The 18618-nt window shown below is 35.0% G+C and overlaps 1 protein-coding gene and 1 pseudogene across 8 annotated transcripts in view; one reads left to right on the top strand and one right to left on the bottom strand.

The window, feature by feature from the left end:
* Positions 1 to 18618, top strand: part of TFDP2 (transcription factor Dp-2) — a 126630-nt gene that overhangs the window by 86948 nt on the left and 21064 nt on the right. For all 8 annotated transcript variants that reach the window (XM_045539366.1, XM_045539367.1, XM_045539371.1 and 5 more), the window contains 2 exons: positions 3175 to 3296; positions 4749 to 4796. In XM_045539366.1, coding sequence (XP_045395322.1) covers positions 3175 to 3296; positions 4749 to 4796 — 170 coding nt within the window. The remainder of the gene's footprint in view (positions 1 to 3174; positions 3297 to 4748; positions 4797 to 18618) is intronic.
* LOC123643209 lies at positions 9944 to 18478 on the bottom strand (annotated as a pseudogene).

Below are 18618 nucleotides of genomic sequence, written 5' to 3'. Positions count from 1 at the left end.
ATTTACTATTCATTAAGTGGAAGTGGATCATCATAAGCGTCTTCATCTTCATCATCTTCACATTGAAGTAGGCGGAGGAAGAGAAGGAAGAAGAGGGGTTGTTTTTGCTGTCTCAGGGGTGGCAGAGGCAGAAAAAAATCCATGTTTATAGGCAGATCCATGCAGTTCAAACCCTTGTTCAAGGGGCAGCTGTTTAAGATAATCTCATGGCTATCTTATTTTAGAAGATTAAAAACTGCATGCTTCTTGTAGTGAAAACCAAAATTTTGTCCAGTAATGGAATCCTTTAATGTAACCCTTTATAATCATGTAGATTTTTCCCCTTCAGAATACATACACTCTTGGCTTTTCTAACTGTAGATGGCAGCAGTACATAAAATATGTTGATTGAGGGCAGAAAAATCTTCAGAATGATATTCAATTGCTGTCTGATTTTCACAGCCTAACCTATTGTCAGAGAAACCACGATAACATTTAAAATTAAGGATGCCTGGATTTTTTGGTGAAAGGGGCCTCTGAAATGTGAAATTCATTTTTCTTGTATCAGCTGAATGTTAGAAGTATGTTTTTATCTCTAAATTTTAATTTGGAATTCAAAATTAAGGTTCAGGGTTATAAAATGTGTCTGGCTCATCACCCATGTAAACTAGTTTTCGTATATTCCATCATTAATCAAGTATTATTGACTTTCCTTTGGTGTCATTATGCTAGTTAAGGAACTCACTGCCTCTCACACACTTCACATTTGGCTTTCCAATTCAAGTCTATCATCTTTCCAATTTGTTCATTTGGGAAATGTTTATTAATGAATTCCTATGTCCCATGCCCTGTGCTAAGAGAAAGGAGCAGAGTGTTGCTAAATCACTCTCAGATGAGCAAAGAGTATCAACTGATAATCAACTGAGAATGAGGACGAGAAAAGAAGAAAATGTAAACCAGAACATAGCAATTCATTTCCAAAGTCATTCTCAGTAAAGATAACCAGTTTTTCTCTATGTCCTGTTTCCCTTCCACCTTTCTTCTTTTTTTTTTTCCCTACAAAGCTCTTTAAATCAGGTAAAACCAAGCATGTAATCTGCTAATAACATATAGAAAAAGAACTACTTAGTAATGATATTGCACAAGTAATACAATCTGTTTCAAGGGGACGTTGGAATGCTTAAATGGCTTTGTAGGCACTCCTGTTCTAGGAAGAACAGGGTCTAATCAAATACTCAAATTTTCCTTGTTAAGCTGTCAGTACCCAAGGTCAGTGTGATAGAGAACATTTGAATATGCGATGTAGTGATTGGTGGGAACTATGCCCTTTATATTATAAAGTATTTTATTACTGGATTTTATATAATCCTTCCCAACGTTATCAATGAACGAAAGTACTTTTTTCCTATCATTTTAAAAGTTGAGTCTTCTGTCCCAGTTAGTGAATGTTTATTGTGCCTTCCTATGTGTCCCCTGTCACTGTGCTAGACCCTGCAGAGGCCATAGTTTAGCACAGCACTCTCTACCCTTAAGGACCGTGCATTGAAGTGGAAGTGGGCAGGACCAGCTGTGCGGAGGAGTGGGAGGTACACACATACTTAGAATGCAGGGAAGAGTTTGAAAGGTACAAATACATTGTCTAGTTTTATGTTTTCTCATGAGGCAAGCTTTCCTGAATGCCTTATTTAATACCCTTGGCATATTATAGATAATGAGAACTCTTAAGACATCTGTCAGTGTTATTGTCTTTTGTTTTTATTTTTTTTAACTATTGAATAGACTTGTTAAAACTATTTCCTAAGGGTTCGTAGGTACTAACATCTCCCTAGCCCCAAACTGGCATAATGTCCAACATAAACAGAAACTAAAGTTCCTAAATACTTACTAAATGAATAAATGTTGGCTAGACTTTAATAACTAAGTCTGAACTCTTTTTACACTTCAGGGGCTAATTGTTTGACTTTTTCCTTCAAATGCAAATAAAGAGCTTGGAACGCTTATTATCCTTCTCTTTGATTCTGTAGGGAGCAAGTTAGCAACTAACTTAATGACTCAAATTAGAACCTAGCTACAGAAACAGGTTTCATTTGATCAGAGAGACAAAAATTAATTAGCATTTTGTCTTGCATATGACAGTAGAAATAGAATTATTTCTGTTGTTTTAGGACTTGTTTAACAATGATATGTAGTCCATATAGATGTTTTTATCTCTTAATTGGGACTTAAAACCATACTATTATGAAAATGCTCAAAACTTTACAAAAACAGAACTCCTGTGTATCCAGCAACTGCTTCAACAATTAGCCATATAGAGCCAATCTTATTTCATTAATATCCCCACTCACTGGAGCCATTAAGTTTTTTGATGAAAGTACGTTTAAAGCTATTACTAGACAGCTATTTTTTTGTATTATTATAAACATCTTTGGAAAAAAAATTTTCTTTTTACCAGTGAAAATTATAAGACCTGGAAAGCAATTTGGTAACAGATATAAAGGAACTTTTTTCAAAAAATTCCATATCCATGATTCCATTAATTCCCTTTCTGGAGTCTAGCCTTAGTAAATAGAAATTAAGGCCAGGATCATTGTACAAAAATTTTTATCCCATCATTATTTACAATAGTGATAATTAAAAATTTATATATATCTAATAATAGGCAATAATAAGTCCACATGGTGGAATGTTTCATGGTCTTTATGGCTTTAAAAAGTATGTAATAACATAAGGAAATGCTCTTTAAAAAAAGGACAAAATTATATCTGTATGATAATCCAAATTATGTAGTGTCTTTATGTATATTCTATGATGGACTATGAAGATCTGATTTGCTGTTAACCTGGTTCTAGTAAACAAGCTATACTTCAGTTCTTTTCTTTAATCTCAAAGAAAGCTTTTCATTTTTCTGATTTTTAAAACATTGTCAGTTGCCAGCTTAATCCTTCCAAATTGCTATTTACTTGCTGAAACCTGCATTGTGACTTCATGTCTGTATTCAGGATGCTTGTGCTTTAAGATCCTAGGATATAAGTAAATCAAAGGTGTTGCTTATATTTTAGATGATTGATGTTAAGTGCTTTTTATACAGCAAGGTTCCTTCATTGTATGTGGTTAGCATTCAACATTATTTTTTGCCTGTAGGGCTTCTTTTCTTAATAATTAAGAATATGATTTTCTTTGTTCCTACCTTTACAGATTATAAGCACACCACAGAGACTAACCAGTTCAGGAAGTGTTCTGATTGGGAGTCCATATACCCCTGCACCAGCAATGGTTACTCAGACACACATAGCAGAAGCTACTGGCTGGGTCCCCGGGTAAGACTGTTGCAAGTTACTATTTTAAAAACTTAAAAAAAAAAGTTCTGACCTTTTTTTTTCCTCACTGTCTTCTGTTCTTGTTTCATTTCAGTCTAGTTCTTAAAAGCTAATGTTTTTCCTATAAAATCACCTATTATGTTTCACTTTACATCTTAGGGATATAAATCACCTATGGAACAACCATTTTTAAACAGAGAAAAACAGTACAGTAACTTATTCTCTGACTTTTTTAACTCTGAAATATGATTACTTTTTATGATTACAACACTTAGCTGCTTTGAAGATATAAAAACTATTATTTTATGTTGTTTTAGCACACATAAGAAAGGAGTTACATATTAAATGTTGGCTATACTCAGAATTTCCTCTGGGAATTCTTACTTCCTTAAAAACCAGAAAAGGAACTAGGAAAAAGAGACCAAATATATTAAAATTTTTATTAAATTTTCCCTTGATTCTTTTTAAACACTGAGCAATTACATTGATGTCCCTTCTATGTGTCTGTGTTACTCATTTGCCACTTTTATTATCAAACCTTTATGTGTTTCATCTTTGCCTGTAAAATATCCATACCTAACCTTTCTCCATTCCTTATCAATTTAGCACTTCATCCTTCCATAAAAGAAAAAGAAATACTGAGATAAATGACTCAAAACCTCATTTTGTCACCTTAGAAGTTTTGTTACTTTTAGAAGTTATGTACATGGTGGCATATTACACTGGTGTTTCTATCATATGTGAGTTTTAACAAGCAGATAGTAAATCTTAGTTGGTTAAGACTTTCCTTGCTTCAAGGATATTAAGTGAACTAATGAATAACAATCCTGGCAAAGTGCTTTAAGGCATATACATATTAATGTATGTACATACATGCATGCATACACACATATGTACATTAAAGACATTTTCCATATACATACTTTTCCATTATCAAATGAGATGAAATGTCAGAATTACCTATATTTTCATAACCTTTATTCAATCCTTGTGACAATGCTTATGTAGATCTAAAAGCTACCTTGGGTTTCTGCATGGCCTTGAAAGAGAATAACGTGGAAGCTAAGTGTTGGCCCGCTTTGGAGATGACTGGCGTTTGGATGTTTTCAGCCCCAGCTGTGCTTTATATTGTGGATGGCAGGATTGTCTAGTGTTTTTATATTCGGTCATTACAAAGTGAATAAAACTTTTCTGTCTTCTTGTTTGTAATTCTGTAATGTTTTCCTCCCTAAATATTCATTGAACTCATTTCAATCAATGATTATTATATTAGAATGTCTTGGTCCCATGATAAAATTAAGTTTTTATTTTATGTATATATCTTTTATATTTGTTAGTTTTTGTCTTTGGATATATTCAGTGTAAAATTAGACAAGTTATAATAAATTATTCACGAAATAAAGTTGTATTTATATATGTGTTGTTTTTATGCTGTTTTTTTTTTCTTTTTAGTGATAGAAAACGGGCTAGAGAATTTATAGACTCTGATTTTTCAGAAAGGTGAGTATAAATATTTTGTTTGGGAGATTTTGTTGTATAGAGAGGGGTTTGGTGCCCATAGTCTACTCTAGTTTAAGTAACGAGATGTTTTTCTTCACATAACTTTTAACTTCATTTAGTTTTTGCCATTATTTCATTCTGCATCAAGTATTCCAGTTCACTTATAATATTTCTATGGTCTCAATAGAAATTATCCTGTGAGCAGATTGGTTATTGGTAGTATGTCATTTAGTCCCCTCCCTTCTTTGGGGAGATAAAGTGTTCTACCAAAATGAATGCTCCACATTACCCTAATATGCCCAAACTTTTAAACAAGTTTTATTGAAAGCATTTATAGATCATAGTAAACTCTTACTCGTTCCTTAATATATTGTGTATGATATCACCTTTCCATAGAATAGTAGGACAGTGGTTCTTCATTCTGGGTGTATATCACAATCACTTGTAGTCTGTTGAATAAAATATAAATGCCTACTAACTCAGAAACTCCAGGTTTCAGAGCTGTCAACTCAGGGTCATTACTCCATGCAAGCCACTACACTAGGTGCCATATTAATATTAAGACTCTTAATCTCAGCAGCAGTTGAACTCTGTAAGATTGTCACTACAGTAGTGCCCTTTTATCCATGGGGGATATGTTCCAAGACCTCCAGTGGATGCCTGAAACTGCAGATAGTACTGAATGTAATATATATGACTGTTTTTTCCTGTATGTACATATCTGTGATAAAGTTTAATTTATAAATTAGGCACAGTAAGAGATTAGCACCAATAAGAATAAAATAGAATAATTACAACAATATACTATAATAAAGGTTATTTAAAGCTTATGAGGTCAGGTGTGGTATCTCATGCCTATAATCCCAGCACCTTAGGAGGCTGAGGCAAGAGGATGGCTTGAGGCCAAGAGTTCAAGACCAGCCTAGGCAGCATAGCAAGACCACCACCCCTTACAAAAAATTAAAAAAAAAAAACAATTAGCCAGGCATGGTGGCATAGGCCTATAGTTCTAGCTACTTGGAAGGCTGAGGCTGGAGGATTGTCTGAGCTCAGGAGTTTGAGGCTGCTATGATTGAGCCACTGTACTCTACCCTGGGCAACAGAGTGAAACCCTGTGTATTAACAACAAAAAACTTATGAATTGTTCTGGAATTTTCTATTTTATACATTTGGACTTCAGTTGACAATGGGTAGTTGAAACTGCAGATAAGGGAATCTACTATAGTATTTTCAATAAAACCTTGCTGGGTATGTTTTTTAAACTTACTTTTGATTCTAAGATTTTTAACTCCTTTTTTATGGTGTTTTAGTCTCCTTCCTCCAGTTAGGTCATCTGCTCTTAATATATTATAATTTTCTGTGTTCTGTATTTTCTGATTTGCTATCTCTGATTTGCTGTGCACTGAAAAACTAGATGGTCAAATGTGTTAGAATTCAGTCTAAAATGAAAGTCAGCCAGGTGTGATGGTACACACCTGTAGTCCCAGCTACTCAGGAGGCTGAGGCAGGAAGATCACTCGAGCCCAGGAGTTTGAGGCTTCAGTGAGCTATGATAGTGCCACTGCACTCCAGCCTGGGTGCCAGAGCGAGACCTTGTCTCTAAAAAAATTTAGAAAATTAAAAATAAAAATAAAACAAACATGAGTAGGCTCTGAGGGAGGACCCTGGGACTATGTATAAAGGATGTGTAGTTTTTTGCACTGATACTAGTACTACTTCAGTTCCTTGGTGGCTTTGTTGCTTACTTCTTGGTTCTTAACTGTTTTGAACAAATAAAATCACATCTAAGAAACTGCTCTGTCATAGAAATATATGAGGAAATGTTCTTGTCTCTCTAATGGAAAGTCCTCTTTCTGATTCTCAGAGTGGTCTGTCTTGGTGTTTATCCTTAGAAAGGGCAATAGTACAAGTTCTTACAGATGTATTTAGCAACGTTTAAGGCCTTAAAAATGGAACTGTTTATCAGTTATGTTTGGTGGCACCTGTAAACAGTACAAAAAAAACAAGATTCTCTTTACTCTCTTTCACAAGATCACACATAAAAATGCTAGGTTAAATTTATTGGTATAGCCATTGATTCAACTTTCCCTTTCTACGTTTGGTTCAGTGGCTTTTTTCCCTAGCACTTTTTATTGTTCTCTTTTTATTTTTTAATATGACTTTTCTGTAATGTATCTCCTCCCCATCAAACCACAAAGTTTGCTACATGTGTTTTTCGTTATTCCTGTCCTATCCTAAAGATTTAGCACAGTGGCATTTAATTCTTCCTTTATGCTCATTTAATCTTAGTATCTTTTTTATTTCTGTTAGAATACAGTTAAAACTCAGTTTGTGTATATTAAACTAATCATTTATAATTAACTAATACAATTTATGTATAATAAGCTTCAGTAATCAAAATCAATATAAGTAAAATCTATGTACTGCTTCAGTTTTGTTTATCAGGTCATTTACTCATTCAACAAATACATTTTGAATATCTGTGAAGTATTGGTATGTTCTAGGCATTGGAGGTCATAGTAAACAAGATAAGTCTCTGCCCCTAAAGAACTTACACTGAGTGGGGGACAGTAAACAAATAGATAATTTTAAATTGTAATGGATGTAATGCAAGAAAATAAGAAGGGTGATTTGTAGAAAGTATTGGAGGATAGTTGCTGCCTTTGGTCTCTCTAAGGAGGTGACTTTTGAATGCAAAGAAACTGAGTATGTAAATGGTCAGGAGTGAGGTGGGAGAGTCAGGGGTTCTAGGCAGAGGGAAAGGTGAATGCAAAGCTCCTAAGTGAAGAACCAGGGTGATGTATTTGGGGACTGGAGATAATGAGAAATGCAAAAAGTGTGAGATGAGATGAGGCTAGAGGAGCAGACAGTCCAAATCACCCATGGCCTTGTCATCGTGGAAGGGAATTTGGTTTTTGTTTTTTGTGTTTTTTTCTTGAGAGAGACTCTTGGTCTGTCACCTGGGCTAGAGTGCCGTGGTGTCAGCCTAGCTCACTGCAACCTCAAACTCCTGGGCTCAAATGATCTTCTTGCCTCAGCCTCCCAAGTATCTGGGGCTACAGGTGCACACCACCATGCCCGGCTAATTTTTTCTATTTTTGGTAGAGACAGGATCTTGCTCTTGCTCAGGCTGGTCTGGGACTCCTGACTTTAAGCAATCCTCCCACCTCAGCCTTCCAGAATGCTAGGATTATAGGCATGAGCCACCACACCTTTTTATATATAAAAGCCCAGTATCCCTTTTTATATAAAATATATTACAATATTTCTTTTATTACCAGTAAATGAAATGACAGATAAAAATATAACTTACCTACACACTTAAATTTTTTTAAAAAGTCTGATATTGTAACTGTGTAGAAAGGAAAAACAAAAGGAAAGTAGTCCTAAGCAGAAACACGTAAGTGTGGTCAATGCACTAGTGCTGGTCCAGAGCTCTTTGTTATCAGTCCACGATAAGTACAGAAATTGAGGTTCCCTCAGGGTGGGGAACCTGTGGCCTTTCAGACCCCCAAGTGTGGCCCCTCGACAGAATCCAAACTTTACAGAACAAATCGGTCAAAAGGCCACACTCAAGGATCCAGAAGGCCACAGTTTCCCCAGATAGTGACCTATTAACAGCTTTGTTGAGATAAAATTCACATACCATGCAGTTCATTGATTTAAACTGTACAATTCAGTGGCTGTAGGTATATTCACAGAACTTGTACAGCCATCACCACAGTCAATTTTAGAACATATTTATCACCCCTGAAAAGAAACTCTGCATCCTTTAGCTATCATCTCCACCCCTCTCAGCCTTAGGTAACCACTAATCTACTTTCTGTTTTTAGATTTACTTATTCTGGACATTTCATTTAAATGAAACATACAGTATATGGTAGTTTGTGACTGAGTTCTTTCATTTAGCATATTTTTAAGGTTCATCCATGTTGTGGCATGTATCAGTAATTCATTTCTTTTTATTCCTGAATAATATTCCATTGTATAGATATACCATATTTTACTTATTTGTTCATTAACGATGGACGTTTGAGTTGTTTCCAAATTTTGCCTATTATAAATGATACTGCTATGAACATTTGTTAAGTTTTAGCATGGGTGTAAGTTTCATTTCTCTTGGGTGTGTACTAGGATTGGAATTGCAGGGTCTTGTAGATACTCTTTGTTTAGCCTTTGGAGTAATTGCCAGACTGCTTTCCAAAGTGGCTGTACAATTTTACATTCCCACCAGCAGTGTATGAGGGTTCCAGTTTCTCCACATTTTGGTAACAGTTCTTATCTGTCTTTCTTATTATAGTCATCCTTGTGCTTGTGAAATGATATCTCATTGTGGTTTTAATTTGCATTTCCCTAATGGCTAATGGTGTTGAGCATTTTCTCATGTGCTTATTGGCAATCTGTATATCTTCTTTTGAAGAATGTCTATTCAGATCCCTTGGATTATCTTTTATTACTGAGTTATAAGAGTTCTTCATATATTCTAGATATAAATCCTTATTGGATACATGATTTGCAAAGTTTTTCTTCTATCTGTGGGTTGTCCTTTCACCTTCGTTTTTTGGGTGGGAAGTACATTGTGATTTTTTTACTGGAAAACAAGTAAATTACTTGGAATGGATTTCTAAGTGGCTAAACAAAGTTTACAAAGCAAGTAACAATAAAAGAAAATATTTCTGGTACAAGACCAACAGTACAAAAAAATAGTGTTGAGTACCTGGATAATACACCCATTCTACATAGTGCAACTTTTAAATACATATTGTTGATTGTCCATAGTCCATGCAGAGTTACAGTTCCACACTTGAACAATATGCTGACAGTTCGTAAAGAAAACTACTTTAAGAAAAGGTATAACCCAGATGTTCCTTCATTGACCAACTCCTCTAAGCTTAGATTCACAGAAGGGCTTAGGTATATCCAGAGTAAGCCACATGCAACATGTTTCTTGATCAGTTCTCTAAAAGAAGGTTTCAGGACAATGACAGTAAGATAAGGGAAGAAAGCATGAAGGAATGAAGTCCTATTTACTATACATGCATATTTTTTTGACAGTAGGGAGAAACATTTTACAGATAAGTTATAAACAAAGAAAAGGGAAATAAACAGTTTTATACAAGAAGTTTAACACATTCTCTACAATGTCTTCACTTTGCTGTCATCATTTATACAAACTCTTCATAGTTTACTTGACCATCACCATCAATATCTGCTTCCCTGATCATTTCATGAGCCTCTTCATCTATTAACTTCTCTCCAAGGTTTGTCATCACATGGCGAAGCTCTGCTGCACTATTATAGACATTGCCGTCCTTATCAAACACCCGAATGCTTCTCTAATTTCTTCTTCGCTGTCTGTGTCTTTCATGTTTCTTGCCATTCTGGTCAGAAATCCAGGGAAGTCAATTGTGCCATTACCATTAACAGCATCTGCTTCATTAATTGTGTCCCGTAACTGCTTCTGTGGGATTCTGCCCAGGAGACCTCATTACAGTTCCCAGTTCCTTTGTTGTTATAGTTCCATCACCATCCTTGTCAAATAGTGAAAAGGCTTCTTTGAATTCTGCAGTCTGCTCTTCAGCAGTCGGTCAGCCATGCTGCAAGTGCTCCTGGTTGCTTGGATGCGACCACACAACTACTCGGCTCCCGTGCCCCACTCAGACTCCCTGTCACCTACTTGATGGTGTTCTTTGAGGCACGAAAAGTTTTTAATTTTGATAATGTTTATTTTTTTCTTGTATTATGCTTTTGATGTCATATATCCAAAATATCATTGCCTTATCCAAGTTCATGAAGTTTTACACCTATGTTTTCTTCTAAAAGTTTTATAGTTTTAACTTATGTTTAAGTCTTTGATCCATTTTGAGTTAATTTTTATAGCATGTGACATTTTAAGGTTAATTTGTCAAATGTAACCCAAAAGCATGTAAAAAATCTGTAAAGAAAAAAATAGGCATTTTTGACATTTATTTTTACAACATTGTTTTACAATCATTTAAATTTTTTGAACAAACTTGGTTGTAAGTTTATTATTTAAAATTATTATTGACAGCTAAATTAGAAAGTAAACTTTATTTTATATTTTATTTTATTTTATGTTTGAGACAGAGTCTTGCTCTGTCACCCTGGTAGAGTGCAGTGGCAACTACAACCTCAAACTCCTAGGCTCAAGCAATCCTTTTGCCTTCAACCTTCCTAGTAGCTGGGACTACAGGTGTGTGCCGCCACACCCAACTAATTATTCTGTTTTTTACTAGAGACGGGGTCTTGCTTTTCCTCAGGCTGGTCTCAAACTCCTTAGCTCAAGCAATCCTCCCACCTTGGCCTCCCAGAGTGCTAGGATTATAGGCGTGAGCCACTGCACCTGGCCTATTTTTTTTTTTTAACCCTCATTTTCTAATGGTGAAATAACCATCCCTGCACTGTTTCTGTCAAGAAAAGACATACTTTTTCTGAATATGGCAACAGTAATAGTTAACCAAATGTGAAAATGGAAGTGATTTAAAGAATGAAAAACAACAGAATTTGTATTAGTTTTGCTCAGAAACATGATCCTTCTTATTGAGTTGGTTTTTTTTGAGACATAATTGATGATGAAATGCTAAAACCACAGCATTTTTTTTTGCAGAGCTATACTGGCTAATGAAGCCATGAAACCATCAAAAGTTAAGCATAAAAGACAACAAACATAAGTAAGTTCAAAGCCAAAAGAACCACTGAGAAATAATAACTTGTGCAATTGTCACTACTGTCCATTTCTGGAAGTTTTTCATTGTCCCATACTGAAACTCTGTTCCCATTAATCAACAATTCCTCATTCCCCTTCATCTCCCATCCCAGTAACCACCGTTCTACCTTCTGACTCTGTGAATTTGACTGTTCTAGGCACTTCATATAAGTGGAAACATACAACATTTATCCTTCTGTATCTGGCTTATGTCATTTATCATGTCTTCAGAGTTTATCTGTGGTGTAGCATGTATCAGAATTTCATTCTTTTTTAAAGGCTAAATAATATGCCATTATATATACACCACATTTTATTTATTCATCATCCATTGATGGACATTTGGGTTGCTTCTGCATTTTGACTATTGTGAGTAATGCTGCTGTGAACATGGTGTACAAATATCTGTTTGAGTTTCTGCTTTTAATTCTTTTGTGTATATACCCAGAAGTGGAATTGCTAAGTCATGTGGTAATTCTATATTTAATTTGTTGGGGAACTGCCATACTGTTTTTCATAGTGGCTGTAGCATTTTATATTCCCATTAATGGACAATGGTTCCAATTTCTCTACATCCTCACCAACACTTCCTGTTTTCTGTTGTTTTGGTAATAGCCATCCTAATGAGTACGAAGTGGCATCTTATTGTGGTTTTGATTTACATTTCCCTAATGATTAGTGATGTTGAGCATCTTTTCATGTGCTTATTGGCCATTTGTATATTTTCATTGGAGAAATGACTATTCAAGTCTTTTGCCCATTTTTGAATTGGGTTGTTTGTTTTTGTTGTTGAGTTATAATTCTTTATATATCCTTTTGCCTTTTAATGTTCTTTTACTAGAGGCATTGTTTGCTTAACCTTCAAAGAAGTGGCTTACTGGATTTGTTTCAGGACCATCTGTGTATAGCAGATGTTGACTATTCTAGCCTCCTTTGTTGAATTTTAATGTAGATATTGATTAAGTTTTGGCATGATTCTCTATTAGCCTTCCAAAGAACAAGCTTAATTTCTTGATTCAGCTATTGTTGAGTATTGCTGTTCAGTTTTGTATTGTTGATGAAAATTCAGGCAACTCATAAAGGGGATAAAATCACCCATATGTACCATATGTTTAATGCATGCTCTATCATTTAATCCTCACAACAACCTGTGAGATGGGTATTTTTATATCCCTACTTTTCAGATGCATGACTGTGGTGGATCAGAGTTAAATGAAGTAAACTGCTCAAAGTATATAGCTGACAAATAGTTTACCAATGTTGATATTTAACCAGGTTTTCTTCAAGTTTATTATTAGTTCATACACTGAACTAATTTTATGAAACTCTAACATGTAGGCTTGCATCTGTTTCAAGAGTATAGCCATCAGCATTTAATAGTTGTTAAAAGTCTAGTTCAGAGTGGGGAACCTTTTCATGTTGGAAGGCCACATTAATTTAGCTGTAATCAAATAAGGCTACGTTCAAGAAACTTCAATCAGATATACTTTAAAATGTACACTATTGTTTAAAAATCTAAATACTATGTACTTAATTTCAAAAAATGAAAACTATTTATTAATTTTACAGTTAACTAACCTTTTAATGACTTTGTTGTGTCTGCTTTTTGTTGGAAAGCATTTGAGTATTTGGTTGCAGCATGGAGACCTGCAGTTTCAGTTGATCGTCTAGATGGGCATCAGTCATTTGTGACCTTAAGGATTCTTGATTTGGGTTAGGTAGGAGAATGTAATAGATTCGCAGCAATAAGTGGTTGAAAAACAAGAAAGCATTTCAAGGGCATGTTGCATTTTTCCATGTATCAATTGGAACTTTCTTAGTATTAAACAGTGACTTTAAAATGTCCTATACTGAGAGCTCAATCATTTCTATCTGTAGTTCTTTAAGTGCCTTGTTGATATCAACGAGGTGAAGCTGAAATGCTAATTTGAGTATGAGGTCATGATTCTCAAAGTCAGTGAACCTTTCATCGTATTCTCCAATTAATAAGTCTATGTGTATTCTTCAAATGATTCCCATATATCATCCTGCTCATCAGTGACCTTTGTTAACTGGGGAAAATGTTCATCTGAAATTTCCTTTTGAAGAAGTGTTTTGAAAAAAGATAGTTTTTTCCCAAAATGCTTGGGGTTTTTGCCACATGTCATATATACACCTAGTTTTACCCTACAAAGAAATATTCAAATCATTTTGATTTGACATGGTATCACACAGAAATGCTGCATTCCTATAGAAATCTTTCAATAATTGATTCACATTGCTGATTCTGTCTTTTAATAATTGATTCACATTGCTGATTCTGTTCTTCATAAAATTTAACTATCTGTTCTCACAGAGATAAAATTTTGGCTGACACCATCCCTGTGATAGCCAACACACTTTAGAATGATAATGGCAAATCCACGCTGAATACCTCATCCTTCAACTTTAATATGTTACAAAACTGACAATGCCCTGTTGTATTTGCATGAACATAGTTAACAGTACTTACAACTTGTTGCAAAGCGTCACTTAGAATACTGGCTTTAGCACAGAGATTTTGCTGATGTGAGACAGAATGAAAAGAAATGAGAGCATCTGGATCTGTTAGTACTGTTTTTATCTGTGCAATAAACCCTTCGTGTTTTCCTGTCATGGAAAGTACACCGTCTGTACATACACTCACTAAATTTGCCAAATTCAGTCCAACTTCACAACATGTATCTTGAAAGTCATTAAAGTCTATTCCCTGTGTTCTGTTTGCATGAGTACCCAAAGTGAGTAACTCTTTGTAGCAAAGAAAATCTCCTGTTATGACCCAAATGAAGTTTTAAAGTGCCGGATCAGTAGTAACAGTTGATTCATCCAACGTGATTGAATAATATATATTTTCCTCTTGAAGTATTGCATGAAGTTGTTTTGTTAAGTTGAAGGTTAATTCATGCTGCCAGTGAGTTATGGTTCTCCTTGAAAGAGGCAGTTGTTTATACTTTGAAACGTTATTGGGGTCTAAGCATGGTACCACTTTGACAATACATTCTTTCACAATTTCTACGTCACTGAAGGGCTTCCCTTTTTTCCCCCCGAGTATCTAAACTACTTTATAAGTTGCTTCAGTGGTGTTATTTCCCAGTCATATTGCTGCTTGAAAGAATTGTCTTTGGTTTTGTTTTTCACCTTTTAATTTCTGCAGTACTACCTTTCATGCCTCTCCCTCTAATTTAAAATATTTGTGGTCCTTATGAGTGTTATAATACTAATGAGCATTGAATTCCTTTAATGTTGATACTGCAGTATCACAAAGCAAGCAAATCATCTTATTTTTAGCAGAAACGAGATAATGTTGCAGTTCCCAATCCTCATTAAAAAGTCTGTTTTCTTCAGCGTTCTCTTGGTCTTCTTTGACATGATGGGCTGTTGAGCAGACAGAATTAAAAAATACTGTCAAGCTGTGCAACTATTCACAATTTATACTTCAAACAGAAACACAGTGCACCGTTGTCAGAAGTTGATAACAGACTGGCGTACTCGATCCTCCTAACCTCTCACCAGCCAGCCTCCTGTGGTAGTGGCGCCAGTCAGGTGAGGGAAGTTAGAAGTAAATCCTGAGCATAGCAGCTGTCCATTTAGCCCTTAGGGCTTACTAATGCTCTAATTGTGCCGGTCATTTTGTTGGAACTATTTTATTCTTTAGTATTTTATATACATTTATTTTAAAAATAAAATAAAAATATAAAAGATGAACACAAATGTAGTAATAAAAATAAAAAGATTTGTTCTGTAAAATTTGGATTCAGTCAAAAGTTCGCACTTAAGGACCTAGAAGGCCACATGTGGCCGTAAGGCCGCAGGTTCCCCAACCCTGGTCTAGTTGTTTCTACTTAAGGATTATGTTTAGTTTCTTCCTTTAAATATTATCCATGTATGACTATAGAGGTGAGATTAGCCAAGTGATTGCCTAAAACTACTGTTTCTCATTGCTGCCTTTTAAAAAAAGACCTAGAATTAGATGAAAAACAGCAACTCTGCTTTACTCCTGGCTTTTAAAACGTATATAACCATTGAGTTGAGAAATTTATTTACTTCAAGCCATTATCAAATTCTTAGTGTAAATATAAAACTCCATTCACATCATTGATGCCCAATAGAAATTCAGTGCAAGCCACATGTAATTTTTAATTTTCAAAAAGCCAATTTAAAAAGTAAAAGAAATACTTGAAATTAATTTTATCTTTTAATCTATATATCTAAAATAGTATATTTCAATGTGTAATTAATAAACAAATTACTAATGGATGGATATTTTATATTCATTCCTTGTATTAAGTCTTTGAAATTCAGTGTGTATTTTAAACTTATAGTATATCTCAATTTAGACTTCCTACATTTCAAGTGCTCAGTAATCACGTGTGGGTTATGCCTAGGGTATTGGACAGTGTAGATTAAGAAGTTTAAAATGGAACTCAAAAATTTATTCATCCCTTGATCTCAGTAAATGACCCCTTCTTTCTAGGGGTCATTCTACTATTTTCCTCTTCCTTACCCTCCACATCAGTCACTTAGTTCTATTGATTTTTATGCTTTAAAATTTTTCGAAACCACCTCTTCTCCTACCCTACCACTCCCCCAGTTTTGGGACTCATCACCTCTTGCCTGGGCTGTTGCAGTAGCTTCTCATTGGGTCTTTCTGTCTCTGTTTTTGCCCCCTTATAAATCCCACTTTTCCTTTTTAATTCTAATTCTGAAATCTTCTACTTTGCAGCAAAAATCTCTGCCTAACTGAAAATCTCGCTATGCTACTCCCCCACTTAAAACCATTTAGTGGTTTCACAGCATTTCAGTAATAGCCCGTGAAGTAAGGTACCTATACCAAAAGGGGTGCACAGATGATTCTTTGGGAATGTAGAGGGGAAAAAGTAGATATCTATCCTTTTCTCATCTCATTCTTCAGAAAAGTGCGTGTTTAGTATCTGTGTCTTATAACACAGAACATGTAAATAATTTATCAGTAAACATAATCACAGTCATGCTTCACTTAATGACAGGGATACATTCTGAGAAATGTGTCATTGGGCAGTTTTGTCACTGTGCAAACATCAAGGTACTTACAGAAACCTAGATAGCCTAGTACACACCTAGGCTACGTGGTATAGCCCATTGCTCCTAGGCTGCAGACCTGTGCAGTGTATTACTGTACTGAGTGCTGTGGGCAGTTGTAACATAATAAGTATTTGTGTATCTAAACATAGAAAAGTTATAGTAAAATATGGTATAAAAGATAAGAAGTAGTATACCTATATAGGATACTTACCATGAATGGGGTTTGCAGGACTGGAAATGGCTCTGGGTGAGTCAATGAATGAGTGGGGAGTGAATGTTAAGGCCTAGGACATTACTGTACACTACTGTAGACTCTATAAACACTGTATACTTAGGCTACACTAAGTTTATTTTTAAAATTTATCTTCAATAATAAATTAAACTTAGCTTCCTGTAACTTTTACTTTATAAAGTTTTTAATATTTTTAAATATTAAAACATATAAAACATATACATATCAAAACATGCCAGCCATGTGAAAGTCTAGTATTAATACATACAATTATGTACAGCACATATTACTTGATAATGATGATAAATGACTATGTTACTGCTTTCTGTATGTACTATGCTATACTTTCTATCATTATTTTAGATTGTACTTCTTCCTGTTATAAAAGAAAAGTTAACTGTAAAACAGCCTCAGGCAGGCCCTTCAGGAGGCATTCCAGAAGAAGGCATTGTTATCACAGGAGATGACAGCTCCGTGTGTGTCACTGCCCCTGAAGCCCTTCCAGTGGGACAAGATGTGGAAGTGGAAGACAGTGATATTAATGATCCTGACCCTGGGTAGGCCTAGGCTAACGTGTGTACCCCATAAATGTATAAAACTATTGGGTGTGGGGGTAAGGGATCAAAAATTACCTATTGGGTACAGTGTACACTATTCTGGCAACAGGCACACTAAAAGCCCTGACTTCACCACTATACAGCTCATCCATGTGACAAAAAACACTTTTATTCCTCCTCTAAACCTATTGAAGTAATAATAAAAAGAAAAAATATATAACTGTTAACTACCCATAATAATTAAAAATAAAAATTTAAAAATTAAAAAGACCACATTTTACAGCTGTACAAAAATATTTTCTTCATATCCTTATTGTATACGCTTTTCTCTATTTTTTAAATATTTTAGTTTTTAATTTTTTTGTTGAAAACTCAGACTCAAGCACACACGTTAGCCTAAGCCTACCCAGGGTCAGGATCATTAATATCACTGTCTTCCACTTCCACATCTTGTCCCACTGGAAGGGCTTCAGGGGCAGTGACACACACGGAGCTGTCATCTCCTGTGATAACAATGCCTTCTTCTGGAATGCCTCCTGAAGGGCCTGCCTGAGGCTGTTTTACAGTTAACTTTTCTTTTATAACAGGAAGAAGTACAATCTAAAATAATGATAGAAAGTATAGCATAGTACATACAGAAAGCAGTAACATAGTCATTTATCATCATTATCAAGTAATATGTGCTGTACATAATTGTATGTATTAATACTAGACTTTCACATGGCTGGCAGTGCAGTAGACTTTTTTATAGTAGCATCACCAGAAACACGTGAGTAATGTGTTGCGCTATGATGCTTTGATGGCTACAACATCACTAGGTGATAGGAATTTTTCAGGTCCATTATAATCTTATGGGACCATTGTCGTGTGTGCAGTCTATCGTTGACCGTAACATCATTTTGCAGTGCATGACTGTACTTTTAATTTCAGGAAAAGCCTATATATACATAGACTACAAAAAGATGAATGTTGCCTAGTAGAGAAGCTCTATAAGGGCAGGGTTTTTGTCTTTTTTCACTGATTATTCCCAGTGTGTATAACAATATCTGGCACAACCTAGTAATTGGTCAGTAAATACTTGTTGAATAAATGATGTGTGTGGAAAAGCACTCTAATTTCATAATTTATTAGGCTCTTAAGGCAAAAGTTAAGTTTAAAAGCATTTTCTCATCTCTATTAAAGTTTTTGCCACTCAAAGCAAAACTTAAGTTACAATCTTCTTATAGA

This window comes from Lemur catta, chromosome 1, assembly GCF_020740605.2.
Source record: "Lemur catta isolate mLemCat1 chromosome 1, mLemCat1.pri, whole genome shotgun sequence".
NCBI classification, from domain to species: domain Eukaryota; kingdom Metazoa; phylum Chordata; class Mammalia; order Primates; family Lemuridae; genus Lemur; species Lemur catta.
This window is presented reverse-complemented; position numbering and strand designations above follow the sequence as displayed.